The sequence below is a fragment of the Cataglyphis hispanica genome, chromosome 6, assembly GCF_021464435.1.
Source record: "Cataglyphis hispanica isolate Lineage 1 chromosome 6, ULB_Chis1_1.0, whole genome shotgun sequence".
Taxonomy (NCBI): Eukaryota; Metazoa; Arthropoda; class Insecta; order Hymenoptera; family Formicidae; genus Cataglyphis; species Cataglyphis hispanica.
Genome location: NC_065959.1, coordinates 1,651,825 through 1,671,209, shown reverse-complemented (window position 1 = coordinate 1,671,209; position 19,385 = coordinate 1,651,825). Strand labels below are relative to the sequence as shown.

The 19,385-nt window shown below is 36.9% G+C and overlaps 1 protein-coding gene across 2 annotated transcripts in view; it reads right to left on the bottom strand.

The window, feature by feature from the left end:
- The window catches only part of LOC126850512 (uncharacterized), a 158,352-nt gene that overhangs the window by 22,392 nt on the left and 116,575 nt on the right, over nt 1-19,385 (bottom strand). For both annotated transcript variants that reach the window (XM_050593622.1, XM_050593623.1), the window contains exons 3-4: nt 17,672-17,985; nt 16,991-17,170 (exon numbers count right to left, since the gene is read on the bottom strand). In XM_050593622.1, coding sequence (XP_050449579.1) covers nt 16,991-17,170; nt 17,672-17,985 — 494 coding nt within the window. The remainder of the gene's footprint in view (nt 1-16,990; nt 17,171-17,671; nt 17,986-19,385) is intronic.

Sequence of the window (19,385 nt, the reverse complement as noted above, 5' to 3'; positions counted from 1 at the left end):
GCATATTTTAGAAAATATATTTTTAATTTTCCTCCAATTCCTCGCACCAGCGTCAGAATTGTATTGGCGAGATGAGAATCATGTTAAATATGGATTTCTTTACGAAAATAAAATCGATTCTGGTCTGAACCAGATCAATACTTCAATGAAACTTTGATATATTTATATTTCTACTTGAATTATAATTATCTTTATCTTTGTCTTTCAATAATTTTGGCCTAATAACTCGTTTTCAAGAAATCGTTGGAAATTTTAAGATTTTTCATCTTGACTATTCAATTGTACTTTATATTTTTATCATTCGTTTAATTCATTTAATTTGTTCTCATTTAGTTCAGTGTGTTCTTATTTTCAGTTTAAAGAGTAATTATTTAAAAAGATTATTATATTAATATTAAAAATATTAGTTAAAGAGCTTTTATTATCTAGATGAAATTTTTGCAAAATCTGAAAAAAAGCTTCCTCTCTCTCTCTCTCTCTCTCTCTTTTAATTACCTTTAATTATTAAATTAAAAAAAATGTGTATTAGCGATTATCGTGCATTATATTATATTTCCATGCATTATAAACACAGATGCGTCTCCGCGAAATGTATACCGATAATTTGGGCATATATCAAGCAACGTTTGTAACCGTAGAATAGCATTTGAGTTAGAGGCGTTATTACTTCGCAAACGGTGCCATATAACTCCCTGGGAGAGCCATGGCTTCTCGTCTCCTCCCTGGCTCGTCTCAGACCCCGGCTAACTGCGCAAAGTTCTATGCCACCAGGTTTAGACATCACGTCATCGTACAGTCATACTGGGAATATGTAATTACGTTGAATCATGCAACCTGAAAACGCGCCCCGACCGATGTTAATCTATGAAGTAACATTCATCAAGTATTTTTACACAAGTAGCCAAGAAATCTTATACTTTATATTTTCCTGCGCATACTATATACATGTGCAAAATAATGAAAATAAATTAAAATGTAGAACGATAAAATAATCTTCACCCTGATATTTTTCTTTTATAATAAAACGTAGTAGCGCGTTATATGCTTTTTATATCGCGTTTGCATTTTCAAGCAAGACGTTTATTATTACGTACATCAGAAATATGCGTTTCTGCATAAAATGTCGTATAATTCAAGACTCCTTCGACGCGGGGGTTTTTGCAATATGAAATAATTCAGATTATTATTAAGACACGGGATCTCCAGGGTAATCCGGCGACTTGTATTATTTGCATCTCTTGGAGCGATGTTTTCTAGATCGTAAAATTTCGGGCGAATTAGAGCTTCCGTCTATGAGACTTTCGTATTAAAATTCGAGAAGTCCCGCTCAGCCGTTTATCGGAAATGCAGTTCTATTGCACGGTCCGTTCGATTTAATTGACGCGATGTATCGTGCGCGCGCGCGCGCTGTTTGTGCCGAGCCAATAAAACTGGCACGTCGATCGTTTTTGTCCAAAAACGGTTCTGATAAAGTTAGCTGCGACATTGAGCTCCGTTGAACACGACCATTGACCCCTTCGTGCAAACGCTCGCGACGATTTTCATTAGTACAGCGCATCGCAATGTCGTAGCTAAGCGACCTTTGATACCAGGGATCTCTTTGAGATCGAAAGAAGATAAATAAAGAAGGAAAAGAAGGAAACAAACGAGAAATGAAGGAAGAAAAATGTAGAGAAAAAAGACCATGGGATGAGAAGACTATATAAGTGGAGAAAACAAGAAATGGGAGAATAAAAAAGAGAAATTGGGATGTCTGGGGCGACTTGGGTAAGAAAAATTAATAATTTGTTATTAACTGTAATATATTCGTTATGAAATATTTTAAGTCATGAAATATTTCTTTAATTTTATATTTTTCTCTCTAACAAAATCTAAAAATTATATTTTGATTAATTTCTGTCCTACTGCGATTAGTTGTTATCTAAAATAAAAGATAATATTCCGCTTAAATTCTTTGTATATAAACTTAGTAATAATTATTATGTTGGAATTACTATGAAAAATTAAATGGATCTTTTTAAGCGAGACTCATTCATCCAGTTTTTGCATCCAATTGTATGAGGATTTAAAGCTTAAATTATTTACATATCCATCTGACGTGCGTTGAATCATCCGATATTTATTAAAACATACTTATTAGTCTTCCTTTATTCATGCGATTAATGAAGCTGCGCACTAGCATTTTTCTCACGTAAATTCGGTTGTCGATTAAGTTTCATTCAATTTTGTATAAATTATTCGGACATCGGAAAAAAACAAATTTTATTTCGATTATTTGATTTGATAAAGATTGACAATTTTCGCCATTGAATATTACATTTCCAGATTGACACTCTTTTTGCGTAGCGTATATAAAACCCCAATCATTTTTGCAAGAATTACTGAAATAGAAAGCTGTAGGATGCGCTAAGCGCATTTCGATTACGTCATTTTCTTTGGCAGGACGATCCATTACCAATCGGCTTCAATTTCAAACTGTCATTCGACGGTAATTTACGCGGTAATAAACATACTTTAAGATACCTATTTTCTCAGTTTTGAGAATCGCGTTTCGTCAATCGCGAAAATACGACTATAAAATATCTGCACTGCCGCAGATGTTAATGCTCGCCGCGAGTAATGACAGTCGGCTTTCAAAGTGCCACTACTACTTACAGAATGACGCTGTAAACTCGGCGGACGATGCGCAGATGCTCACCCTCGCCGCCTCGCTGTATGTCGTGTCGGGGATCATCTCGTCATTCATTCATGGTAGGAGAGAACAGGGCGCGAGGACGCACGTTGCATATAGTATATAGAGCGATGCGGCGGAATATCCGCAGTAACCGTTGTTCGTGAGAGCGGCCCGGTGTAAATTAATTCTGTAAACTTTGCGCGCGCCGCGTATCGCGGACTTACCGGGGGATGGCTGTCGGACTTGGAGACGCAACGCCACCGCGCACTCCGCAAATATGTTATTATGCAAATTATTAATTACCGATGCCGCGCACATGATGCCGAGAAAACGATGTTTCGCTCGATGCCAGTCTCTTACCAGTAGTTACAGACTAACGAATCACGATTGAAGGGCTTTCAAAGCTGCTGTTGAGCGTCAATGAACAACTTGTTTGAATAGGTATACCTCTGCACTCGAGCTTTTATTTATCCCTTCATCATAATCTTCTGTTTACGAAAATATTAATAATTAGTTTACATGAAAAGATGCCACTCGTAATCATCTGTTTTTCAATTTAATTCATTTTCGATGTTAATGGCGTGGTGGAACGGGAGCGCTTTACATCTTTAATTAAATTTCTAAAATTTTTAATGCGCGGGATGTAATTTTTAACAAGATATGAAGTTATTAAAATGCAACAAATAATAATTTTGATAAAAATATCTGGAGGAGCGCGATTTCTTTTCTTCCCTTTTTTTTTTTGGGGGGGGGGGATACTTCGATTCGGCCTTTTAAGCTGATTTAGAACGACGTTAGTTAAATGGTCGTTTCTTCTCGACGGAGGAAGGATTTCGGGAGTGACGTTTCGGGAAAGAGGTCGAACGCATTTCCGCAAGCGTTCTAATTTTACGTTGCGGCGAGCAGCGTGACGCTCGTAAATCTGCGGTTACTGAGGTCCGTTGGTGATGCTGCAGCGCGTCTACTATTTCTCTCTGAATTACCCGACGTTGCGCCGGCCACATCGCTGGATATCGCAGTCTGCCCGACAAGCGATATCTGTCCCCGCCGTGAATGCACGCGCTGCACGCACGTGCGCGCGAATAGATGTTTGCATATCCATTGCTCGACTCGCGTCGCTGCAATTCCGCGGCCTTACCCACTTTTTTGTTTATTCAGAGCAAGGATGGCGAAACTAGATGCATCTCGCATCTCGGTTTACAACGTTATATACGCGAATACGGATTTCGACGATGAGAAAGTAAGGGAAAACAGGAAGGGAACGTGGGAGGAGCGGAAATGTCCGATTAAATAAAGTAAAGTAGGTGAAAATCGCGCGGATAAGGCTGTTTAAACCAACTCATCAGTTTTCGTGAAAAAAGAAATGGGATAGATAAAGTTTGCGCGCCGTGCACTCTTGACGCATTAATTTTTAATAGTAAGTAATATAATACTTTTTGCGAAGATGAGAAAATACTTGACCGATCCGCTCGCTCTCTCGCTACTCTCTTTACTGCTCCCAACATTATCTTTATTCCTACAAATGTATTTAAAATTAATGTATAATTTATCGTTACGTAACAAATTATTTTCTAATTTACTTTTCTCATTTATATAATCGGATATGTAATAATAATAATAATAATATTAATAGTTTGGCCCGCTTCTTATACGCTTTGAAAACTTTGAGGAATTATGTCGCTTATAAAAATTCGATGTAAGTATAAAGGGTTCAAAAGTTTATCTTTTAATAATATTAATACATTATGCGAAATTTCCATATTTAACTTTTCTCTTTCATATTCTCATAATGTACAGTCAACCCTCCTATAACGCGGTGAGTGCGTACCGCGTTGTATGGAAACCGCGCTATAAGAAACTCGGATTTAACCGTACAAACCAGGCTAATTCGTAGCGCGTTCTATGGAAACCGTCTACCGCGTTGTATGGAAACCGCGCTATAAGAAACGCAGAATTAGTACAAATCACATTATTCGTACCGCGTTATATGGAGACCAATAAGGACAAGATAAATTATAAATTATTTTTATTGAATTGAAGAGTTTATATAAAGAAATGATACCAAAACTAAACTGAAAAACTGTTTTCCAACAAAAACAAGAAAGACTTTTGTAAAATTTAATCTTTCAACACTCATCCTCGCTGTCAGATAATATGAGTCGCCTAACTCGTCTTCTTTTAATAGGCAAAATGTCTTCCTCACTTGGCTCATCTTCACATTGGTTTTCGATTGTAGCTTCCGACTGCCTGGACCTACATGAAACTGGCGCCATCTTTTCCCTTATAATTCAAATAGGCCCTAACGAACTAAACATAGGCTAAACATTCTTAGGCTACGCGGAAGGAACTTATGGGATGCTGTTGACGGAAATCGCGCTGTAAGAGTATCGTGTTATAGGAGGGCTTCGAATTTTCAGCTTCGCGTTATATGGAAACTGCGTTCTGAGAGTACCGCGTTATAGGAGGGCTGTCGCATTTTCAGCTCCGCGTTATATGGAAACCGCGTTCTGAGAGTACCGCGTTATAGGAGGGTTGACTATATTCGTAAAATATATTAAGAACATTATCATGTATTCATGCTAGCACAAAGTAATATAATACGTTAATTATTAAAAAGTATTCTTATATATATCATATTTATAACAAAAGGGTCGATAAACCTTACCTCTAAGAGCTCTTAATTATTGTTCGTTAATGAATGTCAAATTATCACCGATATATTGTTCATAATAATAAATAGATAAATACATAATTATGACGAAAACAAAATTACATAAGTGCATCAATACTCATAATTACTGACATAACGCGAAATAATTACACGTTTAAATCCATTAAAATTATTGCATGTGATAACATGTGATAACAATACATGTAATAATGTTACATATTTATTTCATATACGTATAAAGTTGATAATTAATTGAAATTATAATGAATTGAAATTGTAGATGAAATTGTTGGATATTGAGTGTTTTTATGCATCACTCAACAATAAAAAGTTTTATATTATGCAAATAAAACACGCAAAAAAAAGCATAGTTTCATTATTATATATGCACTTAATTATTCTTTGTAATGATAACGAATATACAAGAGATCTTCCCAATTTTTCAATTTTATATAACGATAACAATTAAATATTGACAAGCATTTCTCTCAATTACACATGCTTTTATTGATTATTAATGATGAATTATTAAAGAGTTTGAAATAATCAAAGCTTTTTAAATTGCGTTAATAATTCAATACAAATACGAATAATTAATCCGCAATCATTCGAGTGATATTAAATTCAAAAATACCAGATTTCCAACAAGATAAACTTGAAGGACTTTCATTCTTGCTTCTCGAACATGTCTTTCCCGAATTATTATTCTTAAACGATCGATCCTGCAGCTTCGTCGCATTCGATCGCCGAAACCGCGGACTATGATCGTGTGCGCAACCAGTAATTCACCTTGCGTTCGACGCCTTTTTCTATGCATTTGCGTGCATGTGTAGAGAAGACAGGTTCCGTGCTAGTCCGCAGAGAGAAGCGCAACACCGCAAAGCCGCTCCTATATCACCTCGTGGTTTTGGTTAGATCGTAGAGAATAGCGGTAGAGAGAAAAAGAGAGAAAGAGAGAGAATAAGATAAGAGAGAGAAACTCGTATGATTCGCGCGAGCGGATGCTGCAGCAACAAATGGTGATAAGAGCGCCAGCTGAAAAGACTGCACTGATGACACGTATTCTTGAAATGGATTAATAGAATGCCACACAAAATTGAAACTATTTGTATTGTCTGTCAAACTGTGCTCGTGTACTATTTTTCTATGTGTGTGTTTATAATTTCTATAAATTTCGTTCTTAATTCATAAATAAAATACTTGTATTCTAACTTATATTCTAACATCTCAAAAATGATATAATTATTTTAGATTTAATATTCCCTTCAAAATGGATCAAGCATCGCGAATCACTAGTATTTAAAAAAAAAAACTAATAATTTTTTAAATATATTATTTTGGATAATAATTAATAAATATGTTTCTTTAATTTAATCCTCTTTTGATAATAAATCAAAAATTATAAGCGAATAATTCAAAAATATTTTTAATTGATGCATAATCACAATCAAAGTTCTCGTTTCTAGTTCAAAAATTAATTTATACCGGGCAGAGAAAGAGTTTTTGTGATACAGTGCTAGAAGAATTTGCTTTGTTACAAACGCACAAATATATTTTTATAAATATTCCGGGTTATCGCGCCAATTACCATAAATTGCGATCGTTAGCGCGAAACGAGCTTCTCCTCCGTGCTGCTGGTGTGCATCGATTGCTCGACAGTTTCCATTAATCGGATTTGTCCGACATAAAATCTGTTAATACCGGTGAGACCGACGGTAATTAGCAGCCGGTGGCCGGCACTGTAATTTAATAATTGTCACTAATTTTACATCGTTTACTTGCCGGAGGGAGGAGGGATGTTGTGGAAGGCGAGGATAGAGTTCGGCGTTTGCGTTGGGACGGGGGGCTGCTGGCTGCTTTTCTCGTAACCACCACGTTGGTTAGTACGCCGATGGGTAGAGAACCGTGACAAATTGCAACGCGGGTACGGCCGATCGAAACGGCCGATTGTAGAGGCGGCCAACGAATTTCGTGAAATTGGAAACTGCAAAATCGAATAAGGGGCGGGAGAGGGGGAGAAGGGGAGAACTTTGGAATTTCCAGATTGACACGTGCGCGTGCCAAACCACCATGTATAAATTTGCCGAGCTCATAATTGAATAACGACGTTAAAGTCCGTGCCATCGACGGAGTACCGTATCCTTACTTTATAATTCTGTAGACTCGTTTTTCGATTTTATTTTATTCGCGGTACATTTTTTTTTTTTTTTTCCCAATGTAAATGCGTGTTTTATTAAAGTTTACTCCTAGTCTTTTATTTTTATGAAATCCAATCCAATAAGTGACATTAAGAGAATCATAAAGAGAAACTTTTTTTTTTCTTGTAAAATTTTATATATCTTATTTTAGTTTTTATATAACAATATTAAATGTTGATAAGAGGCTTCGAAATATTAATAATAAATTTTTATTTTATTTTTACTTTTGATATGAGACTATCAACAAAAAATATATGATTGTAGAATAATTATATAATTGAGCTTTTAAATTGTTATCACGCATTGAATAAATTATCTTCAATTAATCGCCATTGTTGAATGTTTCCTCCGAAACTGTCACAGTAGTAAATTTAGAAAATTTTATCTACATCGCTTCCTTATACATAATGTAGCTTTCCATTATGCGTCAGCGTAATTAGCGTAATTTAATAAAGCTCCGTTTCGTACCGTGACGAATTACTGAAATATCAGTTTATCCGGCAACCGCTGCTTTCGTTGCGGATTTATACGGTCTGGAATTACGTAACGGTCAAGCACCGCAATAACGAGTATCTCGCGGAAATTTTATACTATTTTATATATATATATATATATATATATATATATATATATATATCACGTGTATCCTTTGCTTCAACGCTTGCGGATTTATTACCAACAAATTCCTCTTAAGTACATCAATTTATATCAAGTAATTTTTGTAATGCATGTAACAATCTTATGGATGATACACATACACACAGATATTTTAATTTAGTACGCAATTTCTAATTGTACTAAATTAAAGCAATCTATCTTGTATGGTTTTAATTCGCTTTGCCATCAAATTTGTATTTGACTGTTTTTTTTTCTTTCTTTTTTTTTTTTTTTTTTTAATTAACTCGCTACATATTTATGCGTTTTAAATTTCAACATGTTTAAATTTAACGTGTCCAGTTTTCAATCTGGCAACTCTAATTAATTACAGAATGTTATTTATTTTATGTTTTTTTTACTTTTTATTAATGATTACGCGAAATAAAAGTTACGAATAACAATTAAAACTGAATTTGTATTAAATATATATATATATTATTATATATATACATTTATATATATATATATATATATATATATATATATATATATATGTATATACATATGTATACATTCGATTTTTTAAATGCCATTCATCGAAGTGATCATCGCACTAGTGATAATCGCATTTGCAAGGTGTCGGCACATCGATAACGTTTATCAATAAATTATTAACGGTGCTTATCGGCACTGCAATGATTTGTGAATTACAATTTGTCGAACGTGCGATCGTGCATGATTAACGAAAAATCCATTATTGCGATTTGGATGATAATGTACGACGAACAGACGTAAAGTAATATCATCGATGAATTTTATAAATCGTGTGGTTAATCAATGCCGCATAGCAGATTAAGCAGATCAATTACGAGACATTTCCAGAAACCGATGGACATCAATATTGAGAGAAGTGATTATTTTAATTCACACATAATTGTTTCAAATTTCTTTTTCATCTTTATCTTATGTCACTCTTGTTAATTAAGAACTACGATTTATCTATTTATTCATGTTAAATATTTACTAATCACACACATTGAACAAAATTTTTAATAAAATTAAATTTAATTAAATTCTAACATCTCTCTCTCTTCTGTATATCTGCGTATATACACACTAGAAATATGCGGCAATACAGAAAAGTCGCAATAAATGTTACATATCAGTTATTAACATATATTATAGAGGCTGCACACACGTGATACGCTGAATTACACTTTTGTTTAATAGATGTGATTATCAGTAGCTGATTTTAATACATTTATCATATCACGCGTATGAGTCGGATCTACGAATTTATCCCCCAACAACCCCCTTCCCCTCCCCTCCCCTCCCCTCGGTACGATAATATCGCATCGCGTTATTATCTCTAATCCGCTTCAGGATCGTTTTATCGAAATCACACAATGGTGAATTTTGTAAGCGGGTCGGCGGGGTATTGAATCAAAATTGTAATTTCCAATAACACTTTGCACGCGATCGGGCAATGCTGCAGGGATGATCCTATACTAAGCTCGGTAATGCGCGGCCTGGAACTCGATTCCCGAGGTTATTGATGTCGAAACTGCCGCTTAGGATTTTAAACTTTCGCATCACAATCTCGCGATCTTTGCCGTTATATCGGAATAATGTTAGAGTATCTCGAGATTTGTGCGAGATCTCTTACGAAGTCGAGTTGATTTTTGTAAATGGCTAAAGGTATTATGAAGCGTTTTTCTCTCCACCGTGAGAGAATCTGTACCAATGGCTAATGAGATTTTTGGTTTACGTGAAGATAACGGATTAAGCCGTAACTTTGTCTCTGGAGTTTCTCAGAACTCCACGAAGTTTCGCTGTCGCGTGACTCGAGGAACAGTCATTAATGAAGTTAAACAAAGCGAAGGCAAAAATTTACTTAGAAACCCATTTAACCTTAATATCCCTTGGCTTCTCTCGCCTAAGCTAGTATTACAAGTATACAATCGTGAGTTGGAGGAATAATTAATAAAAATACACGTTCTTTATCGCGTGGTATATTTAAATATAATTTTTTATAAATATATATAAATGCGCACGCGATGCAATCTATTTCCAAGAAAAAATTTGGGAGAAAATATTTTCTATTGGGAGTCCTATTTTTCGACTTTTGTCAAACGAAAGAAAAGAGAAACTTTAAAGAGATGCAGTTTCCAGCCACAAGCAGAATTAAATCATAAATAACGTGTCAGATTTCTCCGACACACACGATATTCAACTCGTTCTTCTCTCGCGAAAGGCGCACGCAATGTATTCATCGCGCTCGTTTATCACTGTCCCTCGCGTATTTCCACAATGAGAGTCATCGACGACGGAGAGGAGCGTTCTCGCTCGCGCGATATAGGAATGCGCCGTATCCGAGGGGGGGGATCGTTGCTATTTTTTTTTTTTTTTTATCGCCGGACGAACGTTTAACAATGCAATACGTCCTCGTATCTTGCGCTGGACGTCTGTATCCGCTGGTCGATAAAAAAAAGAAAAAACAAACGCCGTCGCGTAGTGAACCGCAAGCTGCAATTCCGATTCCGCCGGCGGCTTTAAAGTCAAGTTGTTGCAGCTGTTGCATCGGCAACGACGGCGAGCGCGTTCCACGAGCCAATGAAACGAAGAGAGAGATAGAGAGAGAGAGAGAGAGAGCTAAATTCCGCGCAGTCCATAAATTTTTGCTTCGTTAGAGAATAGCTCCGGTTTCCTCGATACATGTATACATATACATGTATCGACGAAGCATATTTCACACGACGCTATGTGCTGCGACGCACAAGTATATAGGTATAGGCGTGGAAAGAGTTATTTGCAGGAAACAATGTTGATATGGAAATGTCAAAGTTCCATCGCGGTCCATCGCATTGCTCGCGCGATGCTATTTCGCCGCAATAACGATTTTCCGATCGGTTTCCCATTTAATGAATGCAATTCGTTATTGATACAGCACGATAACGTGTTAATCCTAACGCAAGTTTATTAAGGAAATTTTGCATAGAGAAAAATGTGTGTTATTGGATATTTTAAAGAGAGACAAAGAGAGAAGAATATTTATAATTACATAATTATAATTATAGATTATTATCTTAGCATTTTTATTTGAATGAGATAGATGTTAATAAATAAAATATATGTTTATCTTCATTTAATAAATATTGTTTGTACTTGTAATTAGTAATAAAAGAATGTGTTTCTTTTTTATATTCATTAATTCCGATTATGAAAAATTTAGGAATATTTCTTTGCATATTATATCTTCTTCTTCTTTATTTATAATTTGCCTTTATGTTTCGTATTCCTTTGAAATAGCATCCGTCTTTTTTTTCTAGCCAAAAGCAAATGATTTTACTTATGCATTATGGTGCGATTAAAATTCTCTTTTGTGTGTATGCTGATAAGTAATATTATATTATAAATAAATAAAGTTTTTCCTCGTATAAATTTTATATCATCGCGATTGTTTTTGCTTTAATTGTACTTAACTTTTTTCCATTTTTTAATTAATTTTTCTTTAGCTAGAAATCGACGATTTGACATGCTTGTTTGATCTGCTCAATTCGAATTCTCGCGATACCGTTTATTCCATTATTGATTTTATATAAATCGTACAACCGCGCTTGGTAACCTCCTCGTCTTATTCTCATGCTACTTGGGGAACGAGGTCAAAAGTATTCCGCACAAATTCGCAGGTATCCGCTTGTGTACTGACACGATATTTTTCCAAACTACAGCGACGTACATAGCGCCTCGGTCCAGCGAAAGTTTATCCTAACAATAAGTACAAGCGGCGTGACTTCTCTCTAACTCCGCTCGCGAAACGCCAGAAATGCCTGCGAACGAGAACGCGACCGTTGTGAAAATAAATTTCTACGGTCGGGAAAAGACTTACGACGTGTCACCAGTTATAAATTCTTGCGTTTTCACCGGTAGTTTAAAACAGACGAGGAGAAAGGTAACTTCTTGCTTCCTCTCGTCCCGCCTACCCCCCCGATATTGTGCGAGTGAACTAGATTCTATCTTTTATAAGAATCAATCATTTAGTTTCCGTCCGCAATAATTTTCTGTTTGTTGAAAAATAATAATATATAAAATAAAAAAATAAAAATAATAATATTTCCACAATAACAGAGATACTATTAAGACTTCTCATCGATATTACTCTTACATTCATTTTCTTCTTTGAAAAAGGGAGTATTATATATTTAAATCATTCAACATTCGCTTTTTTTCATCCCGTCCTTCCCTTTTATAAATGTTATCGTTATCTTATTACAACCGGAGAGGCGCGTGTTCATCTTTCTTCTGTCCACGTAAATCCCTGTACTGGTAATAACTTGCACGTGATGCATACGGAATATTACACATTTGTATACATTCTCACGACAGCGCGAGCAGAAAAATAATCACGGCTCTCTTCATGCGGTGGAGCGAAAACACGTAGCCGGCACTTTCGAAGGTACACCCTTGATGTTTGCTCCGTCGATTGCGTGCTCGGAATTTTCCTCGGATACAGCAATGTATTCCGCCATTTTTCCCTAACCGAAATCCAATTTCCAACTCCTTGAGACGAAAGGGCAAAAGTTGTAATCATATTTTTTTTTTTTACAATATCGCGCGTACATATATCCTGGTAAAATAATTATCTATAATATTTCACAAAGTTTGTAATTAAATCTAGATAATAAATACTACCCTTTACAAATATCGCTTTTACAAAGCTAGAGATAGAGCACTGCTATAACTTTGATAAGAACGCGTCGTAAAATCGAGAAGTATACCATGGAATGAAACGATATCGGGAAATTCGCGCGAGATCGGGAGATTTTGGATGCAGCATACACTCTCACACACATACAAATATACACACATAGCACACACGCGTCGCCTTTATCGAGGCGGTTCCTTATCGCGAAGTTTGGGGCGTTGACGTTGATACGGCGGCGCGGGGGGGTCGAACGGTCCCCCGTGCCCCGTGAGGCAGGCAAACGGCCCCCTACTGCTTCGGCTTAATCTGTTTAATCTGCCTAATCCGCTCCATGCCGATTTTACTCGCCGCCGCGAGTCTAGCCCTTTATCCGCAGCACTCGACGATAATAATTCATGCGTTACCAGCCCCCAGAGCACGATCACGTGTCTCCCCCGTGGCAAGATTTGAATATATCTATTCGTATTTTTTAACTGAACAAATTAGCATATATGTACCCGGAGAGTATCCACTGATTGAGTTGATTCGCGAATTAATTGCAAAGAGTTGAAAAATATTCGAAAATCGATCTATGTTTTGGCAAGAAATCTGAAATCGACGATAATATGAATTGTGCCTTTGATATGCAAATATATGTGTATATAAATACATTCCCTAACACAATTTATAATAACATTTAAATTAATTTAAGACACTGCACTATTTTCGGGTCGATTTAGCTAATTCGCTTCACAATTTGACGCACCGCAAACTGTAGACCTCAATTTATCCATATCCGTACCTAGTAATTCATACTCTAGCACGTCCGCGCGCAAACCTCAAGAGGAGCACTAATTATCCCCCCGTGGATAATCGTATTCGAGAATAATTAACAACTAGCGCGCGCATTAGCCATCCGTGTAAAATTGCGCTCGTGTCAACATTAACAATTGATAATCGACCAGAATAAATATTAGCCATCTGCAAACGTTGGCCAGTTTCCGTCCGCAGATACCTTGTGTTTAAGAAGTAAATATTATCTATAATGGTGATGTCACCTCGATAACTCGCTAAGAAGTATCATTAGATAATTTAAATTTCTTACCTAACATATATAGTCTTTTACAGAGCTCTTAATACGCCGAGCTATTAACTAATTAAAAATATTTTTAAATTACTAAATAACAATCGATAAGCATAAGGCATAATTAAATCTATAATTACTAATAATATAAAAACTACTCGCGAATATTATGTCACTTGAAAATGGTATATAGCCCTCTTATTAATTTTTTTTTTTTTTTTGATGGATATAATTAAGAATAAATATATTCAGATTTTAAATGAGCATCTCCAGAAGAAATTTCGGATTAAAATCGTTATATATTGTTGTGTTTTAATTAAATTTTCTTTTTCCACGTTCATAATTTCTTACTCTCTATTTGAGAATTAGACACATCTTAGCCTCTTGCACAGATGCCGGCATGCATGTCGCATTTTTCGTCGCAAATTTAATTTCGCGAACATGCTATCCATAATAAACAATATCTTTATTGCAGATGGCACGCTAAGTTTTATTTGTTTTGAAAGAATTTATAACGAGTTTATTCTCCTCCCTTCTCCTCGTCGATTATCAACTGAATTATTAAGTTTTATTACATTGTCATTATCGAACAATCTTTCTCTACGCGAAATAAATATATTACTAAAATAAATATACATTTAGAGAATTATCAAATTAATTACCAAGCTGCCGCACGTATCTCAAGCGTGTTTCGCAACAATTCATAGTTTTATTCGCCAATTTTAATTTCTCTGCTTAACTCGTGCCATCATTCAAAGCTCTCAAGCAGTCAAGTGGCGTAAACAAACGTCCTCGATTTTGCAAAGCCGGACACTTTGGGGCGATAATGGGCGCGTTGTTGTACGAAATGGGCATTACATTAGGCGGTCTGATTTTCACTTTAATGGAGTTCCGGAAGCGTGAAGTTTAATGGAAACAGTGGGGTTGCGAGCGCAGTTGCGAGCAACTCTCTTTCCCGATGGGGCTGAAACTGGCTCTTGATAGCTACTCGTGAAAACGCTCACCGCGTAGAATAAATCGATGCATATGTCACGGTGATTATATGAAATTTATTTTCGGGCGCCAGTGAAATAAAATGTACACGCCAAATAATAATGTTTTTTTGGGGGAGGGGAAGGAAGAGAAAGATTTTTCGAAGAAAATATAAAAATTAATTCTCAAAAATGTTATGACGTTATTCCATTCAATGTCTCCAGTGAATTTGAAAACGCGCAAAAATTACAGGAATGTTAATATGTAGCAGCAAAACCAACACAAAATAAATTAAAAGTAATTAGTCATTCAAAATACATTGGTTTATAGTTTTGGCAATCAGTAATATCACGTTGCAATTTTTTTCTACTTTTTCGTTTATTCAAAATGTATGTAACTGAGACAGAAAAATCTGTCAGAAACATTGGTAAGTATAAATGACGTAATCATAAACTGGGAAAAGTCAAAGCAGGAGAGAAAGAGAGAACGAGCCGCGAGAACCGGATATCAGATTAGCGACAAAAGTTTGGTAATTAAGTGGTAAGTGAGAGGAAGAAAGGGGAATTTAGTAGGCGGACCACCATCCCTTTGCTCTAAACGGAAGCAGAGAGTGACACGAGTCAAAGAGAGGTCGGAAGCAAAGCGGATGACGAGAAGGAGCCGGAGTAAGAGAAAGAGAGATAGTACAAGACTGTAGGCGGAGATAATTAACGAGTTAATACGAGTCGTTGCCTCTCAAATTCTATCCCCGCAAGTGTCACGCTGCGATTAGAGAAAAAAAATCTCGAGACAGACTGCATCTCGTCTGAATTTTCGATTAATTTAAGTATTCGGAACGGAACGAGCGTAATCTTCACGATGTCGCGATTAAAATATTTATAAGGTTTTTTTATTAATTGATGAACCCTTAACGTGCGCGCTTGTGTAAATTTGTGTGGTTTGAAATCTTTATTAAAGTATTGATTACTCCTTCATTAAAAAAGGATTAAAAACTTATATTCTTACTATTATTAATTTCACTTTTAAAATACTTATACTTTATGTTTAAAATACATTTAGATTTTGTAAAAGTTTTTAAAATAATTTTTGCCGTAATGTTAATATTTAACTCTCGAATAAAAAAAAACTGGGTTACAGATATCAGTTTGGCAATGGTGAAAGATACTTCGCGAAGATAGCTTCGATGTTTGCAGGAACGCAAGGTGGAGGAGTCTGTTCGTGTAGCTTCGGAAAACAAATATTTACGTTGAGTCAAGCCACCCCCCTCTTGCGCGTCAGAAACGTATTTAATGCCAGCAATAAGAAAAGGGGTGCGGGAAGAGCAAAATAGCTCAGCGATCTTGCAAAAAAAAGTTCATCCATCACGAAATATCGAGAAAAAGTCACGTCGATATTATCTTTTTTAAAACAAACATTCAAAATATTTTTAATCAATTTGTTTCACTTTTATAAAGATCAGCGGAAGTGTATAATTTCGATATTATATCGTACTTTGCGTTTCGAAAATTGGTGCAGCGAAGCAATATCCGATCTCGCATTATCGGCCTATATTATCGGGTCATCTCGTATAAGAAGAATTATTAGATTATTTAAACAGTGAATTGCATTTAATCAATTTTATACTGAAACTGATATTGTCAGCGCATTTATTATACGCAGCAATATCAATATATGGGGAAAATAAGTTAATAGCTATTATCGAAGCCCGATGTTCTTTTAATGGGCTACTGCGTTATACGCGGGTATTTTATCAAACGACAAAAGGGCTCGTTTGAAATCAAAGCATTAAATGCATAAACGAACGAAATAATATTAAGCTATTAAAAAACGTATATAATTTTTATATATTCCTAATTTTGAAAAAAAGAAAATACAAAAAGCTTTACAGAAATAATTGATATAAAAATTAATTTATCTTATTAATTTTTCATGGCTTTACGCCAAGAAGAAAAATTTTTATTTTATATCACGTCGAGAAATAATTACATACAGATACCGAATTTTATTTAAAAACCGATAACATATAAATAATTATCTCGCGATAGGTCAATTAATAACGGAGAATAAAAGATCGTACGTGTAGTAGATATGAGAGGGTGAGTTTACGTACCTTGGTAAATGTGAGAGTAGCTATCGGCGGTAGACGAGGTAGATTCGGATAATAGAAGCTTCCCGCGGGATGTGGCGGATATCGGGATGTGATCCTGTAAGCGATTCCTTGGGGCTGCGTCGGCCAGTTGGCAGCCGTGAATGTGAAGCCGTTATCCGTGCCTCCATCCAGCGGGTCGAGCTGTTGAAAAAGGAGCAGCGAGAGAGTGGTTTAAACGTGCATTCTCCAAGCATTCGCGGATTTTAGAGAAATGACAGAGCGCGCGACGAGACTCGCGAAGATAAATGCATAAATTATATTTCGCGGCCGCGATACACGATTATTGACTTTCCACAGGCTGATTCAAACGCGATTTACACGGTATCTATGTGTGTAAGCATTTCGTAACGTCGCTTATATATCAATTAAAGCGCTTGATACGTTGTACAGATAAAGATAGTTCAATTATATTGAACATAATATTGATTACAATTAATGCAGAAATAATTTTTCTCTCTTTCATATTATCTCTCGACATTTTGTGGATCAAGCTAAATTTCGATTTTGTGTCCACATGAAATATTGATTGACATAAATGACTTTTGAGAAAATGCATTTCAATATCCTTTCTCGCGCGAGACAATTCTCGACCGTATTGACACATTTCGTGCGCATTAATTTGGCATCGCCCGACGTAATTACCTCAACGGTAACGGTATCGACCCAATTGCCCTCGACGCACAATTGGAAGGAATCCACGCCAACGAACCAATCGGGACTGGGATTGATGCGCGCCATAATGCTAATTAGAGTGTGATTGCCATCCAAGAAGGCTCGAGTAACGCTCGTGCCTTCGCCCTGAGGTATCGGAGGGCCCGCGAACGAGTGCAGGCTGTTGGGCGAATCCCCGTCCGTGTCCAATCCATCAGCTCTTCCGGTTTCCACGTACAACCTGGCGCCCGTAGACAGTCTCTCGCCTAATCTGTACAGAGTGTAAGTCGAGTCGTGCGTCCGACCTGCAAAATAATAATAATATAATTGTGTTGATTATATAATTCAAATTTTTCGAATTTCTGTAATAAATCATTGTATCATTCAAAAGATGAGAAAAAGAAGATCCTCTCTCGGATCGATGCGATACATTAGACATATTTTCGCATGAATATTTCATTCGCCCGAAGTAGCGAACTTGCTTCTCACGTTACGAAACACGACGATTACAGCGTAAGCGTCGGTATAATCCTTATCCAAGCGGCGGCGAGACAACGACCGCGCCGCGATGCAAATGCATTTAACGATCAATTACTCTTGCCAAGCAGCCCGAAGCCGGGAAAACCGTTTCGTCGTCCCGCTTTAGTTGCGGGGCGCGCTAAATAGCGCGCGTTTAAGGCGCTTCGTTAACGGCGACTCGCTCCTTTTGTAGTCGCGAGCGGCCGCGGACGACGAAAGCCGCTCTCGAGATAGCCGAATTAATGCCGAGAGCAAGAAAGAGAGAGAGAGAGAGAGAGAGAAAGAGTACTGAATTTATAGTCAATTAATGTACCCCCCGCTCGAGACTCGTTGTCCGCCACTCCGGAAATAATGCGCCACCCTTACAAGACAAAACCGTACACACAAATCTTACACACACGTACACAGGTACGCGACACGACACTATTACGCGCGCATGCATACTAACGCAATCCTGAAAAATCCCTCGGACGATCTTCTTTGACGCTTTTCACCCCGGGTCTCGTCGGTTTCACCCCGGACCCGGCATTCATCATCACGCACGATTTAACGATCGATCGACGGCGAATAAACCACGACCCGGACGCCTCTGAAAAACTAACGTCGCTCGAGACGAGGGGATTTTGCGGGCCGGCATTGTGCGCTACACGTGCAGCTTTTGCTGCACCATCCTTTTCTCCTTCGAGTCCTTTTTACCAAGGTTTCGCGTAATTTTAAAAGCAGAGGTCGACAAAACATCCGGCGCAATTAAACGCCACGCATCGCGCGCGACTCTCGGACGATTTTTGCAGTCGTATATTTCAAATTACGATAAACGCTAAAAATTCCAAGCTTGCAACGTATAATAATTAATAAAATATTAATTGTTTTATGTACTAAAAGACGTTGTAAATTGATCAGCTGTTTTTAATGCATCGAATTAATCACCAAAACGAGTTACGCGCTGCGGTTTCTCATACCATTCCCGTGAACAAACCCGAAACGTAGCTTTCAAAGGGATCGAAATAGTTTTCGTGCCGCAACAGTCCTGCCGAGTTCGAAGGAAACGTAATTAGTTAGGAAAATTAGTGGAAACCGCGAGGAATATGGACTGCGTGCGTTGGCAGACTTTACGCAGAAAGTCCGAAACAGGCTGTTCCGTTGCAGCTTCGACTGAACCGTGTCGACCGCAGCTTCGTCACTTTAC